We start from the raw sequence: 23,285 nt of genomic DNA, 5'->3' as shown, positions 1-23,285 counted from the left end.
AAAAAAAAAAAAGTGAGGAGAGTAAGATCCTGTCACCTGTACTCGGACATGGTATCAGGAGAGACCAGTCCCTGGAGGAGGACATCATGCTTGGTACAGGAGCGGGTTGGAGAGAAAAGGAAGGCCCTCCATGAGATGGATTGACACAGTGACTCAACAGAAAAGGTGTGAGGACGGCACGGGACTGGGCAGTGTTACAGGAGTTGGAACTGACTCCAAGACACTTAACAAGAACAAGCTAGCAGGGCAGACATCGGACTAGCAGTTCTCAACCATTGCTAACCGATGAAAATCATCAGGGATGATTTAAATGGCTTAAGTGGCCAGCATGTGCCTGAGACGAAATAATCAGGGTCTGGAGTGGAACTCCGGCATTAGAATGGTTAAAGTCCCCTGGTGATCCCAGGGGCAGCCAAATTGAATCACCACTGCTTTCAATCAAAACCAAATCCATTGCCACTAAGGCAATTCTAACTCATGGTGACCCTACAGGACAGAGTGGACCTTCCCAAGACTTTCCAAGGCTGAGATCTGTATGGAAGCAGACTGCCACGATCTATTTCCTGTGGAAAGTGGCCAGTGGGTTTGAGCTGCTGACCTTGGGGTTAGCGGCCAAGTGCTTAAGGAGCCTCATGCTCAGCATCAGTGCTTCCCAAACTGGAGTGTGCGATTCTGCAGGTCTTCAGTATGCCAGAATTTCTGCATACTGATAAGCTCCAGGGTGGAGCTGATGCTACTGGTCTCAAGGACCACAATTTGGGAAGACCCAATAGCAAATCATGCATTTTAACTTAAATCCAATTGGTTGGTTTGGGAGTGGGGGTGGGGAGGATGGATAACAAATCACTGACTCATTAGAACCTATATAAACGTTTCATTTCTGCCGTCTCAAGTGAGCAATGTTTTATCAAGACAACAGTGTCCAACAACAATCCGATGCTCCTATGTCCGGAGCCTAAACATGCTGACACTGCCCTCCTCAAACAGGCACATCCTGTGACTCCTCAGGTCATCCTTTCAAGAAGCTAAAAAGCCTTTGTTTTGTCAACTGACTTCAGTTGAAAAGCCCAGAGCCCAGATAGGAAAACAGTGACTAGGATTTATGGGGTTTCATAAAGGAAAACCCATCTATTAGACCTTGTCTTTGTCAATGACTAAGTTAACTCTTTTTTGCAGCTATTCATTTGATGTTTGTAGCATATTATTACAAAGCAAATTGGCTTTTATCAGGGACAATGTCCAGGGAAGGGCTAATAAATTAAGCATTGAATGGACAGAGGGAGCTGTCAGTGCCTCACCTAGGTGCCTTTGACCAGGTCAGGTGTTCATCCCTCTGGCTGCTAAGAATTCACAGATGACAATGCCCAGGTACGTGTGCCGCAAACCACCTCCCCCTCCCCACTCCTCTGGGAGCGGATCCACTGCTAATTAAGTTCTGATTATGGATATACAAATGTGGCTTTCTCACTCAGAGTGAGGTAACTCTAGAGTGCTACCCATGCTTCAGAGCTCCTTGAAAGAACAGGTTGAGGCTGGATTCCAGCTGCGCCCATACTTTTGCCTGTTTCCTCCCCTGCTCCATCCCACATTCCTCACTTCATCACTGGCTTGCCCCCAGTCCTCCCACCATAAATTCTGTGCATAAGAACTCAGGCTTTAGACCCTGCTTCCAGGGAGAGACCTCTAAGACCTTGATGAAATGACCAGAAACGAATGATATCTAAAACAGATGTCTGCATGAAAACCTGAGGGAGGGAGGACAAAGGCGTATGAGTGCTAAGCAACTGTGATATAACTCAGGACATTCCATGAAGACTAATCACAGTGCAGCGGCCACAATGCCAGCCCAGGGCTGTAAGCCTGGCGCCCTTCTCCTGTCTCACCCAGACATGTGGGATTTGGGTCAGGTTCCTTTCTGAGCTTCCTGTTTTTAATTTTAATATGGTAAATAATGATATTTGTCATACTCATTAATATATATTGAAACCAATCAGTGAATGACTGTTAAGGAACCAAGATATTCAGTCTTACGATATTACCCAATAGATCTCCTACTCATGAACTTTGCAGACAGCATCTTAGCTGAGTGACTGGTGTTAATACCACCAGTAACAATGCCCCCTGATAGCATATGCTCATGTGAAGCGCTGGAGGGACACAATAGCACCAACACACATGGAAACAAGCAGACTCATTCAAAGTGAGGGGTATTCTACAAAGCTAGGGATCTGAACTTTGTAAATGTCAATGTAGTAAAGACAAAAGGAAAAAGGGAAAAGTTCAGGTTGTACTTGCAGGAAAAACAATGACCAAAGCAGTAAGTGAAGTCAACCACTCTGTAGATATGAGACCTGGTTTGGCTGTTGTAAACCTACATGTATTTGTAGCCAAAATGCTAAACTCCATGTCATCTGAGACTGATCCCTGTAGTTGGGCTCCTAGTCTCTCATAGTGCAGGATGGCTCTACCTCAGAGTTAGGACATGTGGACAAAATCAACACAAAAGCACAAGAAAATAGACAATTTTTACCAATCTGTACTTTTTAAATTATGAAAGATGTTTCAATTAAATACTTAAATACACTACAGTTGCTCCTTTCCACACCAAACTACAGATCACATTTCAACTGAAAAGAGACTAGTTAACCATTTTGGAACGCCTTCAATAGAATGAATGGAGAACTCTGGAAGTGAGTGAGGTTCCTGGTAACTCCAAGTTTCTAGAGCTCTAAGCTCGCTGGATTGGAGTGTTTGCATGTGCAGGTAGGTAGGTATGCCATAGGATGAACACTACCACAGAGCATATGGTACATTGGCAATCTACCTGTCAAAAAGCATGGCCAAAGTCTCCTTTATATTTTAGCAGCGTGATCTGCTTTGCTCCCAGGTAAAAAGTGGCTGAGATCTTGTTTGAGTTGTATGGAGACACTCAGATGCCCTGGGAGCACGACTAGCTGTTGTTGCTAGCTCCTATGGAGTAGGCTTGCAACTCATGGCAACTCCGTGAACAACAGAAGGAAACGTGCTGCCTAGTCCTGCGCCATCCTCAGGCTTGGCTGTGGATTTAGATATTTTCTACTTATGAACCATTATCAGAAGGTCACCAGGCCTTTCTTCCTGGTCCATCTTAGTCTACAAGTTCCACGGAAACCTGTTCAGCATAACAGTAACGTGTACCCCTTCATCGATGGCTATACAAGGTCTATTTGTAGAAAGAGTAGCATCATCTTTTAAAAAGTAGGTTCTCAGTTCCCAGCCACACTACCCTTGGGCTCCTGTATCAGGCTATACAAAGGTGTAGAAGTGAACTCTTTCCTTGGAAGGCATAACCTTGAGTTCTACTTCCAAGGTCAATGTTGGTGTTGGGTGCAGGGCTGAGTAAGCCGCAAGCCTGTCTTGGCTCCAGGGTTTGAAAGGAGAATGGTGGCTCCACCAATATCTACTCTCCCAAGCCCCATCTAGATTCCCAGTGAAACGCTATCTTGTAACAAACCCACAGGAAGACTTCATGCTTTTCCGGAAGCTTGACAACTGGTTCCTTTCTTAACAAGAAGCGAATGTTTTTTTCCTTGTTTACATGGTACCAAACCCAAACTTACTGCTATGGATTTGATTCTGATTTCTAGCACCCCTATAGGACAGAATAGACCTTCTTTACAGAGGTTCAGAGACTAAATCTTTATGGGAGCAGATGGCCTCGTCTTTTTTCTAGGGAGCAGCTGGGGGTTTGAGCCACAGATCTCGTGGCGAGCAGTCCAAATGCTTATTCCATTGTGCCACCAGACCCCCCTGCTTATGTGGTAAGCACTTAACAGATGGCCATAGGCGGAATCAAGATAACAGAGTGCTAATGTGGACAATAAGACGACAGCTCCCCCCCCAAAAAAAAGCAAGAGTTCAAGGTTTCATTTGCTTTTGCCTATGATTTATCCATCAAACCACTTCAATTCCTAGTATAACAGATGCAGTCTTACTGCAAAGTTAAGAACATCAACAACAAAATAAAAACTCTGTTTACAGGATAATTCTTATAATATTCACTAGTTTGGAGAGAAAAGCATTTGTGGTCTCAAATTAAAGTCCTAGTGTTGACTCCTCATGACTCTTCATGGTCTTGACCTCAAGCCCATTAATCAGTTTCATTATGTCCCCAAAGAGGGATTTTTGTCCAAGAAAGGAATTTATTACCAAAATTATTAAACATATTACTACAAACAGAACCTGAAAACAAATTCTTATTCGAAGAACCCAGAAAATCTTGGGAGCTACGAAGAAAGCTACCTTCATGGAAATGCCCAAGATTTGTCTATTTTATTGCTGCCTTATTTTCAATATTCAACCAGAAGAAAGCAAGGTAATGTGTTTCTACTCTAGGATCGACAAAGATAATCCTATAAGCAAAATACTCTATTTTGTCAGTATTTAATGTGATTTGTGGAGAGGGGGAAAAATCCTAGAGCCTCCAAAAGGGAAGGTCTCCGTGTGTCACTTGGCAGGTACTTGTGATCGAAAGTTCTACCAGCCAAGCAGAGCTAGTCCCAACTTGTACACTCAACTCTCAGATGACAAACAGAAAGAAAAGCAGCCCCTTCTCTGATAATTTGTGTAGAACTTGCCATGTGTGCCTCCTGTGTCTCTATGGGCTCCCCTTCCTTTTTCTGCCCTGTACAGCTTCAGCTGCATGAAGTCTCACAAAGCCTTCTCACAGGGTGGTGCCTGAAGCAGCTGCAAAGGCAAGAAAGATGCTACCCAGGACATGGTACTGCCAGAGGGGCCCGGGCTTCATCTATAAGAAGTGAATGTAGCTGTTGCTTTAAGAAGTTAGAGCTGGACTGAACACTGATTCTGTGGTCACCAGAGTCTTGTTCTTTAAACTATAGATCCTTGTCCATGCATCAAAAAGGAAACAAAACACAAAAACACTACAAATGCCTAACAGTGGCCAAGAGGATGGGTGATGCACCAGGTTTAGTAGGGTTAGGTGGAGGAGAGGGTCTGCCTTGAGTGGTTTCCGGGGAAATATTGGAAGAGCACCTTATGTACAGTCAGGGTAAATGACAACCCATCTACAATTCATAAGACACTGTTACCTGAGCATCTGGTTATTCTCTTTATTAAGGTTAAAATATTAGAAATTGATAAAACTGGGCCAATGCCCCATTTTCCAGCTTGTTCTTTTGTATAACATGCCAAATGAGTTTTTAATTTCTGTACGTCGTTTTTGTTCTCTTAAATTATAAAAGGCTAGAATCTCTTAAATATTTGGGCTTGAGGAGTTTTTTCTTGTATGGCAAAGGGCTGTTGCTTTTTGAGGGAGGTGGCTACATAACTCCCTCAAAAAGATTTCTAAAAGCATGCCCCTCCTAGGGAGCATGCTTGTGACAAACTTGTAGGAGTGTCCAGGATTTTTAGACTCTCTATTCCCAAGACCGTGTGTGGAGAACCACACTGAAATGCAAGCACAGGTGCGTGAGAGGCGCTGCTGTTTTCACAAGGGAGGAAAGGAATGGTGGTGGCTCTGCTACTGAATTTCCTCTAGTTTATCCCCCTACTAAAAATGAAAAGGCAGATATGGAGTAAACACTGGGAGGGACATTTATCTGTTACTGTAAAAATAAGAAACATAAACAAAGAAACCATTGTCCTGGTTCCTCTGGGTGCTCACAAAGGTTGGGATAGAGCCAGGTGGGCTCTGTGGTCTATGGGCATGGCCCTCTGTGCCCAGAGAAGCAGCTAGCATACAGACTGCTCCGTGAAGAGCAATGTGCGAGTCTTAATATTTAATATTTAAGCATGCTTGGCTGTGGTATTATTTCATAGCATGACTAAATCACAACTGAATTCTAGATAAACAGATATTCTGTGGTGGAATTAACTGCTAATATAGCAGGGAGGTAAAGCAGAACATTTATTTAGCGCTAACTCTAGACTGTACCACTGCTAAATTATGTGTGCTGAAGTTTAACGTTGCCATAGAAGCCAGTCACTACATTGTCAAGTGCAACACTTCAATCAGGAGCCCTTGTGGTTCAACAGGCCACTAACCCAAGGCTGGATGTTTTGTACTTAGGTCCTAGTTAACTGCTTCCACAGACGAGGAACGTCGATGGGACAGTCCCATTCTGTCACACAGGGTCACTGTGAGCTGGAATTGCCTCAATGAGTTGCACCTATCAACAACACTTTAAGCAAAAGGGAATTGTCTTCTAGGGCATACTGTTCATTTCCAGGGAGATGAGAAATACTCTTGAAAGTCACTTAGAAATCTGCATGACCTATGATTTAAATACATGAAAAAAACACTGGGAGGATACACACCCAAACAAACAAAAATATCAAACAAGTAAATAAAAGTAGTTCTACACTAGTGGTGAGTATATGGTGATTTTTATCTTTATTTCTGCATTGTCTTTTTTTAATTTAACATAGGCTTTACTTTAGTAATCATTAAAATAATCCTATCACCAATTCAGACCTACTAAGCAGATCTTTCTGGCATTCTTAATTCTGCTTAATTCACCCTTTAGAAATGATTTCAACAGTTAAACAGTATTTCTAAAACTTTTCCTTTTGGAATTACCTGTACCTCTTCACCACCCCCGAGATTCCCAGGACATCGACTATACATATAGTATATCCTCACTTCATGACATCATAGTCACTTGCTTACTTAAACGTAATTTTCCCCCGTTAAGTTGTGAAAACCTTCAGGCAACAGTATCTAGGCATTTTAGCAAATGCTGTTAGTTGACATTGAGTCAGCTCCGACCCGCAGAGACTCTAAGCACAGGCACAACAAAACATTGCCCAGGCCTGCCCCATCCTCACAATTGTTATCTTTGAAACCATGGTCGCAACCATTGTGTCACTCTGTCTCATCCAGGGCTTTCCTCTGTTTTGCTCCCCCCCCCCCCCACTTTACTAAGCATGATGTCCTTCGTCAGGGACTGGTCTCTTCTGACAATGTGTCCAAAAAATGTGAGAGGACACTTCGCCCTCCTTTCCTCTAAGGAGCCCTCGGGCCATACGTCTTCCAAGACATCGAAGACAGGCCTGGTTGTCCTTCTGGTCATTTAGGGCACTTTTAAAATTCTTCACCAACACCACAATTCAAAGCCAATGTCCTTCTTCTGTCTTCCTTATTTAATATGTAACTTCCACATGTACAAGAGGCAATTAAAAATACCATGGCTTCAGTCAAGTACACCTTAGTCATCAGAGTACCATCTTTTCTTTTCAACACTCTAAAGAGTTCTTGTGCAGCTTCTGATCTCTTGACCGTTGCTTCTATGAGCATTGACTGTGGATCTAAGCAAGATAAAATCCTTGACAAGTTTAATCTTTGCTCCATTGATCGTGACGTTACCTCTTCGTTCGGTTGTGAGGAGTTGGGTCTTCTTTACACTGAGTTCTAATCCACGCTGAAGGCTGCAGTCCTTGATTTTCATCAGCAGGTGTTTCAAGCCCTCACTTTCAGCAGCAAGGTTGTATCATTTGCATATCGCTGGGTTTTAATACGCTTTTCTCCAATCCTGATGCCACATTATTCTTCATATTGTTCGGCCTCTCTGATTATTTGCTCAGCATACAGATTGAATAAGTATGATGAAAGGATACCACACGGACTCACACACACCTGTCCTGATTTTAAACCATGCAGTATTGTCTTGCTGTGTTCATACAACTGCCTCTTGATCCATGCACAAGTTTCACATGAGAACATTGAAATGTTCTGAAATTCCCATTCATCTCAAGCCTATTCATAGTTTGTTATGATCTACACAGTTGAATGCCTTAGCACAGTACAACAAAGAAACATCTTTATCCTATTCTCTGCTTTCAGCCAATATCCGTCTGACAGCAATGATGTCCCTTATTGAATGTCCTCATCTGAATCTGGCCTGTACCTTTGGCAACTCCTTGTCAATGTACTGCTGCAACCATTATTAAATGATCTTCAGCAAAATTTTACTTGCCCATGATATTAATGATATTGCTCTATAACTCGAACATTCTACTGGGTCACCTTTCTTTGGAAAGAGTGCAAATATGTATTTCTTCCAGTCAATCGGCCAAGTAGCTTTCTTCCAAGTTTGCTGGCATCCACAAGTGTTTCCAGTGCTTCATCAGCTTGTTGAAACATTGCAGTTGGTATGCCATCAGTTCCTATAACTCTGCTTTTGGTTAATGTTTTCAGTGCAGCCGGAACTTCTTCCTTCGGTACATTGGCTCTTGCTCATGTGCTACCTCATGAAATTGTAGAATGTCAACTAGCTCTTTTTGGTACTCTGTGTACTCTTCCCATCTTTTTTTGATGCTTCCTGCAGCCTTCAATATTTTGCACATAGAATCTTTCAACATTGCAACATTGAATTGTTTCTTGAGTTCTTTGAGTTCAGTACATGATGAGTATGGTCTTCCTTTTTTGTTTCTAACTCTAGGTCTTGACACATTTAATTATAATATTTTACTTTGTCTTCTCGAGCTGTCCTTTGAAGTTTTCTGTTCAGTTTTTTTACTTCATTTCTTCCATTTACATTAACTACTCTACTACTATAAGCATCGACTAGTATACGCATTAAGGAGCCCTCATGGTATAGTGGTTACAAGTTGGGTTGCTAGGTGAGCAGATCAAAACCACCAACCACTCCATGGGAGAAAGACGGGGCCTTTCTACTCCTATAAAGGGTTACAGTGTCAGAAACTCACAAGGGCAGTTCTATCAGTCCCACAGGGTCACTGTGAGTTAGCATCAACTCGATGGTAGTGAGTAATAGCAGTAGTAGTAGTAGTAGCAGTGAAGATTATATTTTCTTTAGGTTGGACTTAATTGTGGCTATTTTGATTACAATAACAGAAAATATTAGGCAATTCTCACAGACTTCCTTGTAATATTGTTCAAAATACTCCTGGTGATTTTAGATTATTGGGAGGAAAATGGATCAAATCAGCCATAGTAGAATATCCTCAATGGACACAATAGAAAAATGTGCACTGTTAAACCATTACCATCAAAGAATCTCCTCTGATTATCAACAAAATTATGCTGAAAGCCTGACCCGTTGCCATTGAGGGAAGGAACTATGGAACTCTATGATATGAACTTGATTATGGGGTAAATAGTATCCTCCAAAAATACATGTTGTAAATTCTCAGCCCCATATCTGTGAGTGTGATACCATTTGGGAATAGAATTTTTCTATTATGATAAAGAGGCCATAGTAATGCAGAGTGCATTTTAAAACAATCACTTTGAGATGTAAACGAGCAGATTCGACACAGAAGCAAGGACATACAGATGAGGGGAGATAGATGACATACCACCTGACGATCAAGGAAGTGAGGGAAAAAAGCTGAAAGAGACAAAGCTCTTCCCTAGAGTGGACACAGAACAAAAATCTTTCTCTAGAACCAGTACCTGAATTTGGACTTCTAGCCCTGTACCTAAACTGTGAACAATAATTTCTGCTCGTTAAAGTCACACACTTGTGGTCGTTATTATGGCAGCACAAGGGCACTAATAGCCTTGGGTATCAGGACAAATGGGTTTCAACTGTTTTACGTTAGCTAACCTCTATACAACTTGAAGAGCTTCTCTATTCTGTTCTGGATATTCTATCCAGTATTCTTTGACAATGCATGTGAACAATCAAGGATGGACAAGATCCAATAGTTAGTGGAAATGTGCATGTGCAATTCTTAAGTGTATAAAAAGGAACGATGAGCTTTGATGACAACAAGCATTCTTTGATGGGAGGGATTCCTAGGAATTGCAAATGGTTATGCATTTGGATGCAAACTGAAAATTTGGTGGTGAGTCTATCCAGATTTGCCTTGGAAGAAAGACCATACATGTTTGCTTGATATAATTGATTTGTGGGTTGTTATAACATCTGTAAGAGCCCATACTAAAAAGGATTGATATATTTTAAAAAGTCACAGCACTGAAAACTTTATTGATCGCAGTTCTACTGTACAATACACTGGTTGCCATGAGGGGAGATCTACTTGGCAATAACTGTGCTTTGTTTGTTTGTTTGTTTGTTTTTGGGGGGGTGCAGATGGGTAAAGTACTGCTGTGTGGCAAACTAATACTGAGGGAGATAGGACAAGGAGGACTATGTTCCGTAACTTATAACAGAGGGAATCCGGAAAGATAGCATTCCACGGTAGGAAAGACACTGCTTTGGTACATTATCCTGCTTTAAATAGTGCTCCCACAGATTCTCCCCTAACAGCTATGACATCCTGTTGCTATCTCTTCCTGCCTTGTCACCCACCCACCCCTCATACCTTCCCCCAATGCAGGTATTAGGTTTCCTCACCTGTGAGCTCAGGGCCCTTAATGTAGCTACCACCCACCTTGTGATGTATGTAACTACTGAGTATGCATGTCTTATGGCTGCCTACAAATATCCCAAGATAGTAAAGTCCCTCTCTCTTCTCCCACCTCCCCATGGACCACCAAGGGCTGAGGTGAGCATGCTACCATAAAATGTGTCTGACTCCTTTATTGTACTCTCTGCACTATCTCTCCTATCCTCTATGACTTTACTATGATCTTCATGTATAATAGCCAAACAGTTACGCCTACTGACTCTTCATTTGTTAGATGCTGCTTTCCTCTGACCCTGCTGGATATGGCAGATTCTGCCAGCAAATGTTTATTGTGATCCTTCCAATTTTTGCTGAAACACACTAGACCTCACAATTTGGTCAAGGGGGAAAACCAACTTTTTCAACACAGGTTCTAGGAAAAAGGCCTGATAGCTTGTGACGTAGTAAAACTACCCTTTGCAATAAAGCCACTTTGCTTGTTTCTTTGGTTCATTTTAGTTTACTTTTTGTTTGGGTGTACATCTTTCCAATGTTTTCCCACTAATTTAAATGGTAGATCATCATGCATGATTTTTAACTGACATAGAAAGTGTTTCTGTGAAGAGGGAAGGAGAGAGAGTGGAACACATCCTTTCCCACCAAGTCCCAAGGACAAGATTACTGCTCAAAGCAGCCAATGCACAGAAAGGACCATAGGGGCAGCCCCACCATGGAACACAACATCCCTCACTAACCCATAGTGCTATGAGGGACAACACTGGAGACACAGTGCAGGAATTATGCCTGATCTGACCCCACCACACCTGGGTAAAGTGCTAAGGGTGTGCAACAGAGCAGCAAGGGGAGCAAAGCAAGGAAGTCCTTGCGGAATAACAAAAATAGACTTTGGAGCCAGGGCATGGTACCCCATGAGACTCAACTGGAAAACACCCTGAAAGGTCAACAAACAGACCTGGAACTATTTATAGGCTTTTCTTATTTTTGGTCCTTTGTTATTGTTTGTTTGTTTTTTGTTTTCTTTTGTTATTTTATTTTTCTCTGCCTTGTTTTTGTGCTTATTATTGTCTCTGCATATCTATCTAGATAATATAGGTGGGATTAAAAATCCAGGGAAGAAAAATGAGACCAGAAATTCTGGGGACACACAGGAGTGAGGGAGGCGGGGAAAAGGAAGTGGGGGTTAACAAACCCAGGGACAAGTGAACAACAAGTGATCTAAAATCAATGGAAAGGAGGGTGTAGGATAACTGGTAGGGCTTGATCAAGGGCAATGTAACCGAGAGGAATTACTGAAACCCGAATGAAGGCTGAACATGATAATGGGACAAGAAGAAAGTAAAAGGAAATAGAAGAAAATACCAGGAAGCAAAGGGCATTTATAGAGGTATAAGAACAGACAGGCATATACATATGTAAATATATTTATATATAATGTTAGGGAAATAGATCTATGTACATATATTTATATGTTAAGTATTAAACTAGCAGCCAGACATTGGGCCTCTACTCAAGTACTCCCTCAATGCAAGAACACTTTGTTCTAATAACCTGACATTCTGTGATGCTCACCTTTCTGACATGACCGCTTAAGACAGAATTAGTGCATAAGCAAATATGGTGAAGAAAGCTGATGGAGCCTGGCTATCAAAAGATATAGCATCTGGGGTCTTAAAGGCTTGAAGATAAATAAGCGGCCATCTAGCTGGGAAGCAATAAAGTCCACATGGAAGAAGCACACCAGCCTGTGTGATCATAAGGTGTCAACGGGATCAGGTATCAGGCATCAAAGACCCAGAATAAAAAAAGCATATCAATGAGAATGAAGGGGCATATGGAGTGGAGACCTAAAGTCCATCTGTAGACAATCAGACATCGCCTAACAGAAGGGTCACAAGGAAAAGACGAGCCAGTCAGGATACAGTATAGCACCGATGAAACATTCAACTTTCCTCTAGTTCTTTAATGCTTCCTCCCCCACACTATCGTGACCCCAATTCTGTGTTACAAATCTGGATAAACCAGAGCATGCACATGGTTATAGATAAGAGCTGGAAACACAGGGAATCCAGGAGAGATAAACCCTTAAGACCAATAATGAGAGTAGAGATACCAGGATGGTAAGGGGAAATTGGAGGGGAGGGAAAGGGGGAATCGATCACAATGATCTACCTATAACCCAGGGGGATGGACAACAGAAAAGTGGGTAAAGGGAGGCACTGGTCAGTGTAAGACATGGAAAAATAATAGTAATTTATAAATTATCAAGGGTTCATGAGGGAGGGGGGAGCACGGAGGGAGGGGGAAATGAGGAGCTGATGTTAAGGCTCAAGTACAAAGCAAATGTTTAGAGAATGATGATGGCAACAAGTGTACAAATGTGCTTGACACAATGGATGGACATAAGGACTGTGATAAGAATTGTATGAGCCCCCAATAAAATGATTTTTTAAAAAGAAAGAAAAAGAAAAGCAAAGACTAAGAAATGAGAACAGTATTGTTTCCAGGTTATTTTTTTTTTAACCTATAAGAATTCAAAGCAGAGGTCATCAAATGCAGCCCTGGTGCCCTTTCTTCAGCACAATGAAAGAAATAAGCCGATATCGTGTGAGCCTTCAATGACCAGGTTTTACCAGGATCTGTAGTCATCCTGTAGATTCAGCCAAACCCAGAAGGTATTTCACAGGTTGTTTAGTTTGATCTCTCTACCCTGCCCAAGGACAAAGGAATATTAAGAAATGTGTAGCAGGCGAGGCAATGGTTCATTTGTGGATGGACCCAAATAGAATCACTCTCCCGTGGGTTGCCCAAGTGGTTTGCGATTAGTTATTGACTAGTGATTCGAATCCACCTGTGACACTTAGAGAGAACATCTTGACTAGCCAAGAAAATCCAATGGACCGTATTCAGGGGATGACTTGATAGCAACAAACAACATCTTTACTTACAAAAGATGGAGAAAGTGAGGCTGGACCTTATGGCAGAAGTGACTCTGGTCCCCTTTCTTTGCTGGGCAGGAGCATAAGACATATCACACATTTTCAGCTTTTTACTTTATTATAAGCACGAATTGTTTCCCAATTTGGTTCCTGAGGGTGACATCTTGTTTCTCCAAGAAGCCACTGATGCTCTACTACTATAGAGGGTTGGCATCTTTCATGGATCCATTCAACCACATATATGAAGTACATGGGAAAGCACATGCGAAGTCAATGGCAGCCATTTTCCTACTAACCATGGTAGAGTGATGGGTTATGAGTTAGTCTGCTACCTGTGTAATCAGCTGTTTGAAACCACCAAGTGGTCCAAAGGAGAATAATAAAGCTTTTTACTCTGGAAAGCTCTATACTCTCAGAAACCCATAGGGGCAATTCTACTCTGTCTTTTAGGTTGCCATGAGTCAGAACGGACATGATGGCCAAGAGTTTGGCTTTTGAAAGACCCAGCAGTTATTGATAGAAAAAAAGCCAAGCCAAACAAAACCCCTGTTCTCATGGTGGAGGCAGGGAATACAACGTCAAGCAATTGTGAAAGAGGCCTGGTGGTCTAGTGGATTACGCCACACTGCTATCCACGGAGTCAGCAGTTCAAAACCACTGGTCACTCCGTAGAAGAAAGAGGCGGCTTTCTACTCCCATGAAGATTTACTGTTTCTGAAGTGACTCTCAAGGTCACTAGATGTGGGGTACTACAATGATCTGTTTTGAAGATAAGGTTTCTGGATCTTTGATCAAGGTGTTAGCAAGGAAGTCTGAGGGAAGTGGTCTCATCCTGGAACCATTTTAGCAGTACAACTGCCAGGATTTGGAGAGGAATGGGGAAGATTGTGAGAGATAAAAGAGGCATTATGAATGACTTCAGGGTCCAAGGAGCTAGAAGCATGGTTAGGCTGAGTGGGCAGTTGGATATATGCTTTGGATTCAAAAAGAGGACCAATTTACAGGTCTTAGTTAGAAACCACTAACATACAGATAGGCTCAGGCCAAGAAAATAAAATGGATTATTTAGAAAATGACTTTAGCTGTCCTTTTATTTAACAATGTAGTTATATGGGTAAGTCAAAGTATTGCCAGTAGGATTTCAGTTAATATATGCACAGGTTTATTCCAAACAAACCTTGGTTCAAGATATTTCTATGATAGGTAGATGGTTGCATAGAAATTCTTTCAGTAGTATGCTTCACTTGTCTTTTTCGAGGGCTAAAAAAAATTTTTTTAAAGGTCCACTCAAAGAGTGGTTTCTGAGAAGGTGGGCCAGTTACTTTCAAAGCAAAGAGATCAGCTCAGATGGTTTTGGGATTCCAAGGAGGTAATCTTGATAGCTTTTCTTAAAGGAAACGGGATGATCACAGGAGCCTATTATAAAGAAGTTTTAAGAACATGGAAACTGGTGGGGGTAAGAAACAGGCCAGGAGAATTGTCTCCAGGAATTCTTTTCTATCACGGCAATGTATCTACTAAGGTTTCCAGGCTAGAGAGGGTTGTCTTTCGAGAATTTCATTGAGAAACCTTACCCCATTCGTCTTAGAGCTCTAATCTTGCCCTTTCAGACTTATTTTTGTTCCTAAACCTCAAAAAATATTTTAAAAAGAAACACAGTTTGTGTCCCTTGAATTGAAAAAAAATGCTATAAATCTGTGTTATAAATCACACATGGAATTTTTAAGGAGAAAGACTAGAGAAATGTAAACAGCGCTTCACAATTGTATTGATATAGATAGAGGATTTGTTGAGAAATAGCTTCACATTTTGACATTTTTGTTTTAACACCAGTGTCTATGATTTTGTAGCACTACTTTGTGACTTGCCCTCACATATCATATTAACCACTTGTTAGGTATTATTTGACATGCTTTCTAGCCATGAACTCATTCATTGTTCTAAATACCCTATGAGGTATTTCAAATCCCTATTTCCTGATGTGGAAATCAAGTCACAGGGATTGTTAAATGTCATGCCCAAGGTTCATGGAAAAGAAATGAGTAGAAGTGTAAAGAGAAGAGGCTCAAGGTCTGAGCTCTAGTGTCAAGGGGTCTGGGAATGAGAATTAACCAGCCACAGAGATGAAAAGCAGCAGAAGGTAAACCGAGAAGAAACCAGAAGAGTGTGGAGTCCTAGACAATAACACAAGCAACCGTTCCTAGAAGGAGGGAGTGGTGGTCTATGTCAGATGATAACCGATAGGGCAGGCAGGCTGAAGAGTGAGAACAACCACTATGGGGGGGGGGGAGGGGTGTTATACTTTGATTTTCACAAGCCTTTTTTTGAAATGAACTTCCTCCCATTTTGAATGTAGACAATAAACTACAGTATCATTACAAGTTCTCATGAGGTTGTTTCCAACAGAAATTACAGATGTTAAATTCCCATCAGAGATATTGCAAAGAGGAAATTGTACTCATCTGAGCTTTGAGATTACAACAGTTCCCAGACCACTAGATTTTGCAATTTAATGTGTTAATAAAGCAGTGAATATGTTATAAAATCATTCACTTTCAATGTTGATTATTTTATTTTGGTATAATTGTTTTCCCATATCATCCTGTTTTATTTGTGTATTTAAAGCATTATTCTGTGAAGGGAACAAATGGTTAAAGATCCCTAACTTGTTTGGATTTTGACCAAATTACAACACAGGTAGAGAGATAATGATTCCTAACCCTCAGGCTCTCAGCTTGACACTTAACCTGGTTCTCAGTAAACTAAGGAGCCTTGGACATTTCATGGTGATTGTGGGTGGAATGGGTACGGTGATGTCTTAGAACACACTCATGGTAGGATGAACCACAAGGAAGAGGGTTGTGACGTATCTATGTGGGTGATTGTGATATCTCTGTGCACGCACCTGGTTCTAGGGTGTTTGTTCCTTCTTTCTACAAGGGATTCACTCAAGGCAAATCTGCTAGTCCTACCCTTCTTTCCTCTCCTTCCCTCCTCGGACAGCTCACTGTCAGGCCACATTGATACTCCCCAGTGGTAACAGCTAGGCTCTGCTTGAATTTTTCAAACAATGCGAAGATCTTTCTCTTACCCCTGTGTTACCTGGCCCTCCTGACATCTCCATGGAGCAAAACAGAGAAATTAAACCAAAATCTCAACTCCAAAGTTCCACAAGAATCTCCACCACAGATGCTAAAAACCTCATAATTCGTTTTACAACTCACCTTCCTTTTCCTCTTTCTTTCCCATGAATAAAAGCCAAATAAACTGCCTGTGAAAATGTAGTCAGTGTTAACCAAATTAACATTAAAAACAAGTGACATTAATCTGAAAAACAAAAATTAATGTCGAATGCTTTGACACCTTTAAACCTTAAGGGGGCAGGGAGGGGAAAGTTTAAAGCAGATATTGAATTTTAAAGGAAAGCCCACCTCCCCTCACCAAATAACTACTAATTGTCAGAGAACGAATTTGATGTAGCCCTAACATGTGATATCACTCTTACTCAAACTGTGGCATTAGTTGCCGCATGTGCAGGAAAAGGATTACATACGAACCCTTGTCTGTCAATTATGACGTTTTGGTTTTATCTGGAGTAGCTACCATGTTTTCTGGATGTGAAAGAAGTCAGTGCCCCCAAAGCCATCTTCCTCACTATGTCTCAGCCCCAACTGACTGCTTTAGAACAATGCGCACGGTGAAGAGAACCCCGAGGAAAGAGCTAGTCATTCAGAACGCCTAGGTGAAGTTAGGAAAATTTAATAACAAATGATTGTGCCTTTGCTAGTTTACGGAAAAAGACAATTGAATCCCTTCACAGTTGGGTCAAAAGAATCATCAAATGCCTGGCAGCTGCAGAGAGCTTGGGACCATCTGTTTCACCCACATCAAGCCGTAGAAAATGAAAGGAAATGGAAGGCATATAGAACTTCATTGCTAAGGAGAACTACAGGTCCCATTGGAAAGCACCACAATTCAACGGCAAAGCGACACTTTGAAATACCACTTTTTTTGCCATGGTCTCCCTTGGAGAACAAGTCGGGCTGGTTTGAAACATGCCTCGACAACAGGACTCCCTGATTCACCGGGCAGGGCCCTGCTTGCCTGCAAAACCCACTTATAAATCTCAATCTCACACTGGCTGCACCAGGCGGTCTCAAAACCAGGAAAAGAGGGCCACTGAAAATAAATCTGATTTCCAAACACCACGTTTCCAGATTGTTCTGCAGTGATTCAATTTTGTTATCTTTGAGAGCACACACGTGTTGGGAGTCATTTTAGCGGTGCTTTCCCTTCCGTGCCCCGGGCCCATCTTCCCCATTCTACAGAACTGGGCAGCCCACTAAAGCAGCCAGTCCTTGACGTCCCCATGTAGACACGGTGAAACATGCGGACAGCATATTGCTGCCTTGTCCTGCATCATAGACAACTCCATCCAATCTCCGATAGTTGCAATCATTAATGAAAATAATCATGGTGACAGTTACTACTGGAATTTTTTTCTGACCTGAGAATGCAAAATGAGTCCATCCTCTTTAGAGCTCCCCTTTACAAACTTCCCGGACGCTTGACACCAGCTACACTGAATTCTATTTTGCACACGGAGGATCACGCTGCGTTAGTTTTTCCGTCCTTGTGAGTAGGTTGGACATGGTACTGAGAATTTAGGATTCTGGGTGCTGGTGCCCGGAGGAATTAAGAGGGTGTAAAGTTCAAGCACCTTCGAAGGAATTCAAATAACAATCAGAAGACTGGCACCCAGGCCACTCCCACCTCCTACAGAGATCTCATCAGCAACCAATAGGCTCCTGGTTCCCAAATTTCTGAGCTTGACAGAAAAGCCCGCTGGAGAGCTAATGGGAAGCCCTCCACCCGTCACCCCAGCCGGCTGCGGTCACCTGTAGGGTTCAGCGGACTCCAGGCCATTTTCCAGGCTGACATCTGTCTGCACCATCTCCTGTTTCAGTTCTCCGATCTCCGAGGCAATTGTGTCAATGAGCTATTCAAAGACAAAAATAGTATGACATCAGGAAGTAGCAGAGGCGTGGACAAGCCTGGAGAGTTTTAGTCACCATAGCGATGACCACTTTTTTTTTTTTTTTTAAATAAAACCCTGGCTCCCTGATTTTCCTGTAGGGGAGCAAACAATAAAGGGTGAGGGGGTAGCTTCTCCTTAGAAAGAGGAAGAATTTAAGTTTCGATGTTGTTTAACAAAAAGGAAATGAAGCACAGTTTAGTTTCTCACCCAGAACACAAATACTTATATACAAATCCTGGTAAAAAGCAGGTTTCTACATTAATTTTGTCAAAGGAAAAACTCAAAGGAATTCCCTAGGCTAAAAATGTATAACTGCTATGTGATTATAAAAATAAACAACTTAAAAGATAATAATTGAGTGCTCATCAATTTAGTGCTAAAAACATTTAATTCTAATATATGTATATACATATATATATGTATATATATATAAAATATATATATATGTATATATATATATATTTTTTTTTTTTAAGTGAGAAAACTATTAGGGGAATGACATTGCTAGGGAGGGGTGGAGCTGGGAATGAGTGAGGCAGTAAGCCACAGAGAGAAATCGTGTCTCTTTCTGTAAAGACTACTGTTCCCACTACCCCCACCCCCCCACCCCCCCACTCCCGCCTCAGGAAGTACCTTGGTTATGCAGTTAGTCATTCGGGATGTTAACCAAAAGGTTGTAGGTTTAGCTACCTAGAGGTACCTCAGAAAACAGGCCTGATCTATTTATAAATAAAACCAGCCAGTGAAAATCCTATGGAGACTACTACTCTGACATACATAAGGTCTCTATGCGTCAGAATCAACCTGATAGCACCTAGCCACCACCATCATCACAGTGCCATAGCAAATTGGAATCTTTGGTAGGTTCAAATGGTTAGTGAGCTTGGCTATTAACAGAGAGGCTGGACATTTGAGTCTACCCCGAGACACCTCAAGAAATTGTTCGGTGATCTACTTTTGAAAAGTCAACCAGTGAAAATCTTATGGAGTATAGTTCTCTGATGCACAAGTCACCAGGACTTGGAGTCCACTTGATGGCAACTGGTCTGATCTTGCCCCAGCTTCCTGTCACTCAAAATGCAGGGCGAGGCTCCAACTGACTCTTGGAGACTGCTCTAAATGCTTGGGCCTGAAAGTACAGGGTACTTTACACTGTGTCCAAGTGTACCCTTTTTGCCCCTTAGTTTAAAAATAAAAAGACAATTTTCACGCCAGTATTACTTATGTGTTAAAATGATAAATAAATAAGTAAAATAATAAATGTTTCCAAAATGTCACCATATAACCCATATGAACACAAGCTCTTTGGGGTCTTCAATAATGTTTTTCTTTATAAAACTCTAAATTTATTCGAAGCGTTAAAAGATTTCACTCTCTCCTCCAAAATATTTTACATTTAAAAAAAATCAAAACTACTTTCTGTGGTCTTGGTCACTGTAGAAGTTCCCCGTTTCTTGGGACCAGCCCCTCCCTGCCCCCAAACCTCTTCCCCTCCCTTCTCTCCACCCCTTCAATATTAAAAAAATCCACCATCCCCTCTCCCCTGAAGTCCTGTCCTGCCTAGTTTCCCTTCTGTGTTCGGGCCTTTGGCTGCAGGTGAGGCAGCTGGAAAGGGTTGGATAAGCGAGCGGTGCCCAAGGGCCAGGAGAATCCTTTGTGCTTCTGGGAGAATTTTTAGTTGGCTGCTTTTTTCCTTCAGTCAAGTGAACAATCATTGTCCTTTCTGCCCCTGGGTGCCTGTTCAGAGCCAAGTATTTGCCTGAGTGCAGCCCATGGCTGGCTAGCCAGCCCCGCCCTTTTCCCCCTCCCCCAAGGAATGTGGCCATAAAGGGATTCTGAGACGGAAGAGTTCTAGCTAATGATCAGAATTGTCTTTTCCCATCCAGATTTTAGCCCATCCACCATTTCATTTGAGATGCAGACTGCTCTAAAATTTTGAGGGCACCTATTCATTTGTTAATTCCATAAACAAGTATAGAGTAAGGCTAACAAGATGACATTCCAGTGTGATGGATGGACCACAAACAACAATCACTGAGGAGTTCAAGAATGAAAACAGAATATTATTGTTGTTCTTAGTGCCTCGAGTACATTTCAACTCACAGGGACTCATGTGCCAGAGTAGAACTGACTGCTCCACAGGGTTTCCCTAAGGGTGTTGCTTTCTCCCACAGAGCCACACTGCGAGGTCTGCACTGCTAATCTCTCAGTTGGCAGCTGAACGCTTGACCAGGACTCCTTGAGAACACAATAGGGTGGTGTTATAATAACTAAGGAGTCACTCGAAAATGGCCTTGCATGAGATTTCAGCCGGGACAAGGAAAAGGGAAGAACCCTCCATACGGAGGATGGAGGATGGAGAAAGTCCACGGTCCCAGAGGCTGGAGAAGCATGAGAGAGAGGCAGACCGGGATCAGACCAGCCTTGCAGATAACAAATGCCATGAATTTGGATGTTCTACCAAAAGAACAATCGGAGGGCTTTAAGCTGGGGGATGGCATTTTCTGTTCGGTCTTCTAAACAGCTCACTTTTGCTGCTGGGTATATCTTAACAAGAAAAACACAAATAACCCATTCCAAAATGGGCAAAAGACATATGCAGACAATTTACCAAAGGGGACATCCAGGTGGCCAACAACCATAGAAGAGATGTTTGAGATCATTACCAATAAGAGAAATAACAATTAAGATACCACTTCACACCGACACTTTTAGTAAAATTCAATAAAAGAGAAAATAATAAATGCTAGAAAGGATATGGAGAGATCATATATCTCCGTATATTGCTAGTGAAACTGTAGAACTGTACAACCACTATGGAAATCAGTGCGGCGCTTCCTTAAACCAATGCAAATCCAAGTACCTTATGACCCAGCAAACTCTCTACTAGGTATATACATTAAAGAAATCAAGACTACATCAGGAACAGACTCACGTACACCTATGTTTATTGCTGCAATTTCCATAATAGCAAAAAGCTGGAAACAACCAAAAACCCCTATTATAAAGGAATGGACAGACAAACTCTGATACAGGCACACACTGGCATATCAACCTCAATAAAAAACAATGATAACTCTCTTAAACACCGCCAGACATAGATACAACTAAAGAACATTATGCCTTGCAAACCCAGTCAATCTTACAAAGATAAATATTTAATAACACCATTTTTATAAGGAAAAGAAAACGTGGTTTATACACCAAAAGGTGAGTATTTGATGACTTCGAGGAGGACAGGGGTGAGATCAGGGAGAGGGGAGGGTAGGACATAGGAGAGGGAGGAAGGAGGTGGAGGGGAGGAAAGAAGATAAAGAACCACATATGTAGAGGGCTTGATGGGATGTTGTTGGCTTCGTTTCTTGAGATGGGCTATGTAAAGCTATACAGCGTGTTGCTTTGAAAAACAAACTCTCTCCAGATTCCTTATCCTTCAAACTAAATAGCTAAAAAAAGATGAGGAGGAAAAGCAGAGCTGACATGAACTCTAGTCTTTATGACACAAGTTCATTTCAAAAAAAGAGGAAAGAAAACATCAGGTGTTTCTCAGGTAAAAAGAGGAGACTTTCTGCTAAAGATTTACAGTCTTAGAAACCCACCAGAGCGGTTTCTCTGTCCTATAGGGTTGCTATGAGTAGGAATTGACCTGAGGACAATGAGTTGGATGGACTTTTAGGGGGACCAACGGAGTAGCAGTAGAAACAGAAAAAAAGGGACATTTCTAGGAATAATATTTGACTACAGATAAAATTATTGAATCAGAGCTCTATATGAGAGGGCATCAAAAACTCACTGAAAAGTCTAATTATTTTTAAATTTGATTTCTCCATGAACATTCTGAAGTCCCTTTGTACATCAATACCACTCAAATTAAAAAGCTAAAAATGTAATCTTTAACCCGAAGAAGCATGTTTTGTCAAGTGATATCCAGTATATGAAGTTGATGGAGCTACATGCAGATATAAAAGCTGCTCCAGTATGCATAAAAATTCAAACTCTAATTCAGGCTAGTGGCTGATTCTGGAGAGGACAAATAAAGGGAGGTGTTCGTGGATGAAAGACACAAACACCTGTGGTTTTGTTGTGGTTGTTTTCTTAAAACAAAATGGCAAAACTGTCAACGTTTGATGTGACTTGTGACTCGCTAATAGGTAGTTTAGTATAGTTGGATATTTTCATATGTCTGAAAAATAATGATAATTTTAAAAATAGAGTTCATGTAGATGTGTATGAAAATGTACAAATTCCCCCAATAAAATGATTTAAAAAAAAAAAAGAAAATGTACGAACTACAAAGAGGGAAGTGGTAGGGTGGCTTAGGGGAATACAGGTGCTTCCACAGTTGCCTCCCAATCCTGGGGTTTCATTCCTGTCCTCCCACTTGGAATGCCACAGTCCACAGGAAGCAGAGAACCCCGACCAATGGAGGGGCAGCCATACCCTAGGCAGACCCATGGAAGAATGATTTCTCACCCTCTCGACCCTCATTCATCTTCATAGTTAGCAAATTTTTTTGTACATAAAAGTCCCAGCAGTCCCTGTCTAGACAGGGAGTAGAGCTTGCTTACTCCAGATTTGCATGGTTGATCGCCTAAAGTGGAGGCTACAGGAACATCTCTGTACCTCCCGACCTCTGTGTCCCTGTTGTAGTTACATAATCTGGTGTCAATTTGGGACTTGATAGGATTCAGAGTGAAGGGGTGGAGTCTAGTCTGTCAATCAGATCATAGCCAGTGAGGCTTCTGTGTGGGCATGGCTTTCTCCTGAGAATTCTACGAGTTCCTGGATTTTCTCCTTGGAGGCCAGAGACTCTCTCTCAGTTCACTCCCTGTGAGACATCCCTGTGGAAAAGACACATGGAGCAAGGCTGATGGAGCCAGACCCGAGATGCTTACAATGCCACTGGATCTGTAAGACTTCCAACCCCGTGGTCTGTGACCTGCCTGTATTCAGCATCATTGCATGTGTTTCGT

General features: G+C 41.8%; 1 protein-coding gene across 2 annotated transcripts in view; it reads right to left on the bottom strand.

The window, feature by feature from the left end:
- Positions 1-23,285, bottom strand: part of RIN2 (Ras and Rab interactor 2) — a 202,091-nt gene that overhangs the window by 62,678 nt on the left and 116,128 nt on the right. The window contains exons 1-2 of one of the 2 annotated variants that reach the window (XM_045295367.1): positions 18,173-18,258; positions 17,782-17,994 (exon numbers count right to left, since the gene is read on the bottom strand). In XM_045295367.1, coding sequence (XP_045151302.1) covers positions 17,782-17,804 — 23 coding nt within the window. In that variant the 5' untranslated portion in view covers positions 17,805-17,994; positions 18,173-18,258. Of the gene's footprint in view, positions 1-17,781; positions 17,995-18,172; positions 18,274-23,285 lie in introns of those variants that run through there. The other variant, XM_045295366.1, reaches the window with a different exon arrangement.

The sequence above is a fragment of the Echinops telfairi genome, unplaced genomic scaffold (assembly GCF_000313985.2).
Source record: "Echinops telfairi isolate 266 unplaced genomic scaffold, ASM31398v2 ScPeMD7_5592;HRSCAF=6446, whole genome shotgun sequence".
Taxonomy (NCBI): domain Eukaryota; kingdom Metazoa; phylum Chordata; class Mammalia; order Afrosoricida; family Tenrecidae; genus Echinops; species Echinops telfairi.
The sequence above is the reverse complement of the archived record's forward strand: the minus strand, read 5'-3'. Positions and strand labels throughout refer to the sequence as shown.